The sequence below is a fragment of the Acinonyx jubatus genome, chromosome C2 (assembly GCF_027475565.1).
Source record: "Acinonyx jubatus isolate Ajub_Pintada_27869175 chromosome C2, VMU_Ajub_asm_v1.0, whole genome shotgun sequence".
Classification (NCBI taxonomy): domain Eukaryota; kingdom Metazoa; phylum Chordata; class Mammalia; order Carnivora; family Felidae; genus Acinonyx; species Acinonyx jubatus.
In genome coordinates, this window is record NC_069384.1 from 108,506,858 (window position 1) to 108,516,272 (window position 9,415).

The following is a 9,415-nucleotide window of genomic DNA, read 5'->3' on the forward strand; positions in this document are numbered from 1 at the left end:
AAAAAAAAAAGTGGGGAAATTATTTGATATTATCATATTATAATGGCATTTAAGCTCATATAAATAAGGCATATAAAACAGTTACTGTACAATAACAAAATAAACACATTAAATGAAAAAGTTTGGATATCCTATGATGATAAACATTAAAAAATACAAGATCTCAAAGACAGATTAAAGTGCAGACATTGTTTTAGGGCAGTGCTTCTCAACTGGGGTGACTTTACCTGCCAAGGGACATTTTATTTGACTGTGACATTTGAGGTAGTTCCAGCTGGGGCAGTACTACTAGCATCTAGTAGACAGAGGCCAGAGATGCTATTAAACCTTTAATATCCAGGACAGCCTCCACGACAAGGATTACTCAGTTTAATATGTCAAATATGCAGAGTTTGAAAAACCTTATTGTCACATAGGAAGTTATGGATAACATGAATTTTAATCATTGTAACTGGATTATCTACACTTTAAGTGAACCAGTATTTTTTTGATATCATTACTTTGTCAGTTTTTTAAAATATCCATTCTTGTCTTTACAGATAGCTTAACAGAGAGACTCTGAAATACATTTTATAAATTTCTCTGCCATCCTATGAAGGATTTAGGGAAAAAAATGTAGTTCTGTTTGTATCGGTGCTTTATTTTGGTCTAGACCAGGGATCAGCCAATTTTAGCATGCTTGGCCAAAATCTTGTTGGTATAAATTTTTATTGGAACAGCCACACCTCTTCGTTTACGTGTTGTCTGTGTCTGCTTTCCTGCTTTGTCAGCAGACTTGAGTAGCTGTGATGGAGCTCATCTGGCTTACAAAGCCTAAAATATTTTGTGTGTGGTCCTGTACAGAAAAAGTTTGCCAACCCCTGCTGCTTTCATGATGTAAGGTTATAGGGTGGCATTGGTTAAATAGGCTGTGGTGAGGAAGAATAATTTCTGATTTTATTCTAAGGACTCATGACTGTGATTCATGAATTTGGTTAGAAGTATTATGAGTTCCTAGAACCATGGAAAGATACTCTTAAAAACAAATAGGAAGGATTAATGGATTAAGAGCTTTTATGTTGTCATTTAATACAGGCAATTACCATTGGTTGTTTCAAAAGAAACTGTCAGACATCTCCATGTTGAATAATATTGATTAAAGACTCGTGTATTTTGAGGTAAAACTTTTATGACTATCAAAGAAAAGACCCTGGAAATTGAAAGACTGACTAGAGCTATGTCAGAATACCTTTATTCCTTTGCAGTGCAGAAGCATGAAGATAAAAAGCTTCTGCATTGCAAAGGAAACAGTCAACAAAACTAAAAGGCAACCGACAGAATGGGAAAAGATACTTGCAAATGACATATCAGACAAAGGGCTAGTATCCAAAATCTATAAAGAACTTACCAAACTCCACACGCAAAAAACAATCCAGTGAAGAAATGGGCAGAAAACATGAATAGACACTTCTCTAAAGAAGACATCCGGATGGCCAACAGGCACATGAAAAGATGTTCAACGTCGCTCCTTATCAGGGAAATACAAATCAAAACCACACTCAGATATCACCTCACGCCAGTCAGAGTGGCCAAAATGAACAAATCAGGAGACTATAGATGCTGGAGAGGATGTGGAGAGATGGGAACCCTTTTGCGCGGTTGGTGGGAATGCAGAGTGGTGCAGCCACTCTGGAAAACAGTGTGGAGTTTCCTCAGAAAATTAAAAATAGATCTACCCTATGACCCAGCAATAGCACTGCTAAGAATTTACCCAAGGGATACAGGAGTGCTGATGCATAGGGGCACTTGTACCCCGATGTTTATAGCAGCACTTTAAACAATAGCCAAATTATGGAAAGAGCCTAAACGTCCATCAACTGACGAATGGATAAAGAAATTGTGGTTTATATACACAATGGAATACTGCTTGGCAGTGAGAAAGAATGAAATATGGCCTTTTGTAGCAACGTGGATGGAATTGGAGAGTGTTATGCTAAGTGAAATAAGTCATACAGAGAAAGACAGATACCATATGTTTTCACTCTTATGTGGATCCTGAGAAACTTAACAGAAACCCATGGGGGAGGGGAAGAAAAAAAAAAAAAAGAGGTCAAAGTGGAAGAGAGCCAAAGCATAAGAGACTCTTAAAAACTGAGAACAAACTGAGGGTTGATGGGGGGTGGGAGGGAGGGGGGGGTGGGTGATGGGTATTGAGAATGGCACCTTTGGGGATGAGCATTGGGTGTTGTATGGAAACCAATTTGACAATAAACTTCATATATTGGAAAAAAAAAAGAATAAGGGGCGCCTGGGTGGCTCAGTTGGTTAAGCGTCTGACTTCGGCTCAGGTCATGATTTCACAGTCTGTGAGTTCAAGCCCCACGTCGGGCTCTGTGCTGACAGCTCAGAGGCTGGAGCCTGTTGCGCATTCTGTGTCTCCCTCTCTCTGCTTCTCCCCTGCTCATGCTCTGTCTCTCTGCCTCAAAAATAAATAAAAACATGAAAAAAAAATTTAAAAAACTGAGAATAAATGAGGGGTGATGGGGGTGGGGAGGGAGGGGAAAGTGGGTGATGGGCATTGAGGAGGGCACCTGTGGGATGAGCACTGAGTGTTGTATGGAAACCAATTTGACAATAAATGTCATATTTAAAAAAAATACATTTATTCCAAGTATTCCCATTCTGAAATTGGGGGATTTGAATGAATAAGAAACCATTGATAACATTTTAGGATAGGTTTTTAAAAATAAGTTGTAGCTAAAATCCCTTTTAAAGAAAATTCTTAATTTTTTATTTTATATTCGTCTGGGTGTGTAACCTATGAAATTCTTTATTTTTTAAAAATGTTTATTTTGAGAGAGTGAGAGAGGATGCACGCTCGCACACAAGTAGAGGGAAAGGCAAAGAGAGAATCCCACAGTCTCCATAGTGTCAGCATAGAGCCCAGCTCAGCACTCAATCCCATAAACATGAGGTCATGACCTGAGCTGAGATCCTTATTAAAAGTTAGATGCTTAACCGACTGAGCCACCCAGCGTCCCCATAATTGTTCATTTTACAAAGTTATTTTGGAAATTAAGGGTATTGTCAGTATTGTGATTGATGGTAAAATGTATACACTATTCTCTTGGTCTGAATACTTTAGAATTATTTCAGATATTTATTTTATTCTTAGTTTTTTAGTAGTATAGTGTGAATAACAGAATTTAGGGATATTTCCTCACCTAAGATGTTCAGTAATTACACCTGCGAGAAAAGAGTTTGTCATGTGGTATATTAACTGATATTTTTCCATGTTTGTTAAAATTCTGTTCACAAATACAAATTTGTAAATTTATGTAACAAAAAGTTAACTCACCTGTGGAATTTTTTTTTAGATTCTGGGATTGGTTTGGATCTCCTAGAATTTGTCTAACAAATTGCATTTTAACTTTTTTTAAAGGGTCAAAGTTTACACAAAAACTGATGGACTAGTTGCTATTCATCCTAAATCTGTTAATGTGGAGCAAACAGAATTTCACTACAACTGGCTTATCTATCACCTGAAGATGAGAACAAGTAGTGTAAGTGAATATTTAACATAATCATGCACCTCGAACATCGATCTTTTTTGCAGTTGCGTATTTCTCACAATTATGAACAAAATTTGTTCTCTTCTGAAAATTTTTCTTCTGACATGAATTAAGGCTTTTCCTTTTTAATGTTTATTTATATATTTTGAGAGAGAGAAAATGCATGCGTGGGGGAGGGGCAGAGAGAGAGAGAATCCCAAGTATGCTCAGCCCTGTCATTGTGAGCCTGCCAGGAGGTGGTGGCTGTGGGGTGTGGAAGGACTCAATCCCATGAACTGTTGAGATCATGACCTGAGCTGGACATTTAAGTGACTGAGCCACCCAGGCGCCCCGAATTATAACTCTTTGAAGAAAATAATCTAGGGGCGCCTGGGTGGCGCAGTCGGTTAAGCGTCCGACTTCAGCCAGGTCACGATCTCGCGGTCCGTGAGTTCGAGCCCCGCGTCAGGCTCTGGGCTGATGGCTCGGAGCCTGGAGCCTGTTTCCGACTCTGTGTCTCCCTCTCTCTCTGCCCCTCCCCCGTTCATGCTCTGTCTCTCTCTGTCCCAAAAATAAATAAAAAAGGTTGAAAAAAAAATTTTTTTTTTTAAAAAAGAAAATAATCTATATTTTTAATGTGCAGCAGGTCTATCACGATGGATCTTTGTATTTTATTTAATTGGGACAGTTACTTGCTTTGCATAGTTTTCCTTCAGAGCCTGTTTTGAATAAATACTGGCATTCTCGGGTATAGGGGTTTACACCATACAAAGAATTTTGCTGATATTTCAATGTATCAAGTATTGGTCAGAACATTGAGTGAGATTCTGTTTATACATAGATAAAAATAATTTCAGATACATTAGTGGTTTCATTGTGTCACTCAGGAAATATTTTTTTTAAAGAACAGTGCTATTTGAATTGAAACAAATATAAAACTGTGTTCTCTGGATTAATGAAGACTGGCTAGTTTAAAATGATACATTCTCAAAATTAGTTTCAGTAATCACACTAGCAGGATAACACCTGATTTAGAAGGAAAGCACTAATATCATTAGTACTGGTGGCAGTGAATTAATGTGGCAATAATCTTTCAGACTCCTGAGCATTTTAGTTTGCTTTAATTCTCATTACAGATATACTTGTATGACTGCACAGAGGTTTCCCCATACTGTCTCTTGTTCTTTGGAGGTGATATTTCCATCCAGAAGGATAATGATCAGGAAACTATTGCCGTAGATGAATGGATTGTCTTTCAGTCTCCAGCAAGAATTGCCCATCTTGTTAAGGTGACTGACTTTACATGATTGTCTTTGAATCTGCAGGCAAGTTAGCATGTGATCTTGCGGTTTTGTCCCAAGTGTTATATATGTTGCATTAAACATTTCTTGCTCTATTTGAACAGAGCAAATGGTGTTGAGAAATTGATGCAGTTTCTCAGAATTGTTTTTTGAGGTATTTATGGACCAGCCGTTCTAAACGGCTCGGTGTGATTGAAGTTTGAATTTTTTAACTGGAGTATACTTGAGTTGGCTACTCATAACCACACTTTAGTTAGTTGCTCACTAAATATTTCAGTATTATGTATAATAGCTTATGAAATTCCTTGTAACAGCTAAAGTCACTTTTATTTATTACTCCGCTTAATAGTGTATTTGCCGTTGTTGAACATATGTGATTTTTCCAACCTTAGGAATTAAGAAAAGAACTAGATATCCTTCTGCAAGAGAAGATCGAAAGTCCCCATCCGGTAGATTGGAAGGACACTAAATCCAGAGACTGTGCAGTACTGTCAGCTATTATAGACTTGATTAAAACACAGGAAAAAGCAAGTCCCAGGAACTTTCCACCACGGTTCCAGGATGGATATTACAGCTGACAACTTTTCTGTGGTGGTCTGAAACTTTGACAGCCATTTTCCATCATAGTTTAATTTTTGGCTAGATGCCAAACCACGGGACATGAATAATTTCCATATGTAAGGTAGAAATCTTCAGTAGGTAGTAAAGAAGTAATGTGCATGATTTAACAATGTTATCTGTAGCTATTATAAATATATCATAAAAAGCAATATGTTTTCTGATCATATATTCTGTTGTGGTCATGTCCACACTTTGGGAGGACTGTTCTTATATATATTGAGTGTTGTACCACTTGAGAAATGCCTTTGTTCTTTTAAGAAAAGTTAATCTTTCTGCCCATAGTGACTGAATACAGAAACCGGTAAAAAACAGAATGGTTAGCCAAAAAGCAGTATCAAGTTAAAAATTTGAACACAACCACATTTTTAAGTAAAACTTCTATTAGAGGTAAATTAATCTGTTGTTATAAAGCCCAGTATTTAATAAAATGTACAGTGTATAAATCTCATTTAGCTTTTTGGCTTGGTTTCTACATCCATCTATCCTTTGGCTTATTTGATTTTTTTAATCTTTTTAGAATATATTTGTACCCCTTTTACTTTACCCGGTGCAGCATAATGTAGCAATTGAGAACATGAGTCTAGACTTGAACACCTAAGTTCAAATTTCAGCTGTGACTTACCAGCTCCCTTGGGCAAGTTACTTGGCTTTTCTCTTTTCTTTATCTGTAAAATAAAGGTAACAATTGTTGAGGATCAAATATGTTAATGTAAAGTGCCTAGACTAGTGTCTGGCACATAGAATGTATTCACTAAATCTTAGTTATCATTTGTCCCTGGATTTTATTTTTTTATAGCAATCCATTTTACATTCATTTTTGTGTTCTGAGTTCTGCTTTACCCTCTTAACCAATGGAAGCTAGCGTGACAGGGCTAGTGATAGGCTAATATTTTCAGCCTTATCAGACTGTGATAGATACTGTTGGTTGCTATCCAACAGCCATTTTTTCCTCCCCATTCGCTTGACTGTTCAAGTGTTCTTCCTCTACATAGCCTTGTGCCCAGGGGTATTAGACTCTCTTCCTCAAGGGTAACTCGGACTGTTAAGCCAGTTCTGCATGGTCTTATTCTCCTTAGAAGTAACTGATGAGGCATGAGTATGTGAACCTGTGTTGTCAATAGCAACTGACGAGTGATCTGCGAGAGGGCATCTGAGAAAGATTTTCCTCACTAGTAGATTTAGAGGGGGAAATTTTCCCCTGTGGACATTGTCTTATCCGAATCTGGCACTGCTGTAGCCACTTTAGGATTCCAGGGGATAATGATGTTGGCTCAGTGGAAAGATATAAATCACTACAGTCCTTGATAATGCTAGTGAGCTGCTGAATTATCCAGTTCTAGATTTGCCTTGCACGTGGACTTATTTTAATATCATAAACCCTTCTTCATTGAGTTAAGCCACTTTTAGGTAGTATATTGTGTATAACTTGGCAGAAAGCATATTAACTGAAACACATGGTCTCCATCATTGAGTGTTTGCTGCGGCCTCTGTTTCTACCATTTCTTTTGTGATCTAACAGTTTGAACCACATGTCTGACAAAAGGTGTAAAAGTAGTGAACCTGAACATACCGCAAAAAGAAAAGAACATCCTGCTGCACTCTAAAAAATTCAAATTTTACTGTGCCTTCCAATAAATGTAAGGAAACCAAAGGAAGAGTATCGAATAATAACTGGGATTTATTCATTATGCTATGGTGATCTGAGTAACAGCACTGGTTCAGGTACTGCTCTCATTTCTGGGAATGTGTGTCAACCTATCCTTATTATCTAAAGGTTTTGAATGTACTGTGTCCTAAGTCCATTCATTCTCTTGGCTAGTCTCCCAAAAGTGATCTTTTACTGAATTCTTGCATTGAGTCCTATGACAATATTGTGGTTTTGTCCCTAAACTCTAGGTGACCTGACCATTGGGTCCCATTTGCTCTATGAGTGTTTTTATGTCTGCGTATGTGTGTTTTTTCTTGCTTTTACTCTCCAGTTTAAATTCACAGTAGGCCAAAATGGTCTTGGAAGAAAGCATTTAAAGAATCTCTCTTAAAAAAAAGGGATTATTACTTAATTGGTTCCATGTTCCCAAACCAATATTTAATCTCCATATGAATGAGGAAAATGTTCCTAAAGAATTGTTTAAATCAGCTATTGAGAGAGATTAAAGCGGTTACTATCACTCTCAATTTATGTCTTCTGTACAGCTGATCAGGATGGAAATCTTGATTGAAGGTGCTATTTGTGTTGTTTCTTTTGTTTACAAAATAGTATATTACTGAGTGGAAAATTTTGTTCCAGATCTAAGTACTATTTGTTATTTAGTAGTTTTAAAGAATCAAGACATTTAAAAGAAAAATCTATTTGCCTCACCATTCTTAGCAATACCTAGAACTCTTGAACTCTGTCTAGAATAACTAAGACAGAAACTTGGGTGGGTGGGGGGGACAAAGAAACCCCTGAGTAATCTTTAAAATGTGTCTTTGAAAAGTGAATGCATGTAATGCTTCCTAATTCATTAACTTGGGCAAAAGCTCTAGATACGTTTATACCTGTTACAGGTGATTTTCTGTTCTTCCTATATTTTTAAAACAAAGTCCACCCTAAAAGCTAGAAATTATTGAAAAGCTTTAGAATGAATTTATTTTAGTACCCCTTCACCCAAAGTAAATCATAAATTTTCTTCCACTCTTTTAGCTCTGTGTTTGTGTGTATTTATTTTTAAGTAATTGTGATCATGTGGTATAATATGCTAATTGTTTTTAAATATTATTATTCTGATTTTAAGACAGTAAACCCTTATTTGTAGAATATTTGGGAATTGAATATATGAAGAAAAGCATGTTACCACTGTTACTTTTTCATGTATTTCCATGCTTTTTTTTTTTTAGCTTTAAGGAATTATTTTATATATAATAAAATTTGCCAATTCAAGTGTATAATCCCATGAATATTGTCAACGTATAAAGTCATGTAATGCCTGCCACCATAATCCTGATATAGAACATTCCCATCACCTAAGTTTTCCTTTTCCCCTTTGCAGTCAGTCCCCTGCCTCTATTCCTACCCATTGACAACCATTGATCTGCTCTTTGTCACTATTTTTGCCTTTTCTAGAATTTCCAATAAATGGAAAATCATACTTAGTCTTTTGTGTCCAGTTGCTTTTACTTAATGCTTCTGAGATAGTCATGTTGTTGCATGTGTCAGTAGTTTGTTCCTTTTTTATTGTTTAATTGTATTGCCTTGTATGGTTATACCATAGTTTGTTTATTCTTTGACTAGTTGATGGACCTTTCAGGTTTTTTTTTATTATTATAAATAAAGCTGCTGTGAACATTTGTATACAAGGCTGTGTGTAGATAAAGGTTTTCATTTCTCTTAGGAAGATACCTATGATTAAGATTGTTGTATCATATGGTAAGTGTGTTTAACTTTGTAAGAAACTGCCAAACTGATTTCCAAAGTGGGTGTGCTATTTTACATTCCCACTGGCAATATATGAGGGGTTCCAAGTGTTTCAAATCCTTGCTAGTACTTGGTATTTTTGTTATTTGGTGTTGTTTAAGGTTAGCCTTCAGTAGATGTGGAGTCCTGTATCATTGTGGTTTTAATTTGCATTTATTTCTATAATGATTAGGGATACCAATCTATAGTTTCCTTTTTGTGGGGTAATGGTGGCCTTACAAAATGAGTTGGGAAGTCTTACTCTTCCAGTTTCTGAAAGAGGTTTGTATAGAATTGGTGTTAATTCCTTAAATGCTTGTAAGAATTCCGTGAGGGGCCCTTGGGTGGCTCCACTGGTTAAGTGTCTGACTCTTGGTTTCGGCTCAGGTCATGATCTCACAGTTTTGTGAGCTCAAGCCCCACATTAGGCCTTGCGCTGACAGTATGGAGCCTGCTTGGGATTCTCTCTCTCCCTCTCTCTGCCTGTTTGCCTCCCTCTCTCTCTCTCTCTCAGAATAAAGAAGTAAAAT

At 36.8% G+C, this 9,415-nt stretch overlaps 1 protein-coding gene across 1 annotated transcript in view; it reads left to right on the top strand.

Annotated features, from left to right (window-relative positions):
- DHX36 (DEAH-box helicase 36) overlaps positions 1-8,584 on the top strand; it is a 50,883-nt gene extending 42,299 nt beyond the window's left edge. The window contains exons 23-25 of the mRNA XM_015072150.3: positions 3,422-3,542; positions 4,667-4,819; positions 5,224-8,584. Of these exons, the coding sequence (XP_014927636.3) occupies positions 3,422-3,542; positions 4,667-4,819; positions 5,224-5,409 (460 nt within the window). The 3' untranslated portion in view covers positions 5,410-8,584. The remainder of the gene's footprint in view (positions 1-3,421; positions 3,543-4,666; positions 4,820-5,223) is intronic.
- Positions 8,585-9,415: the final 831 nt, after the last annotated feature.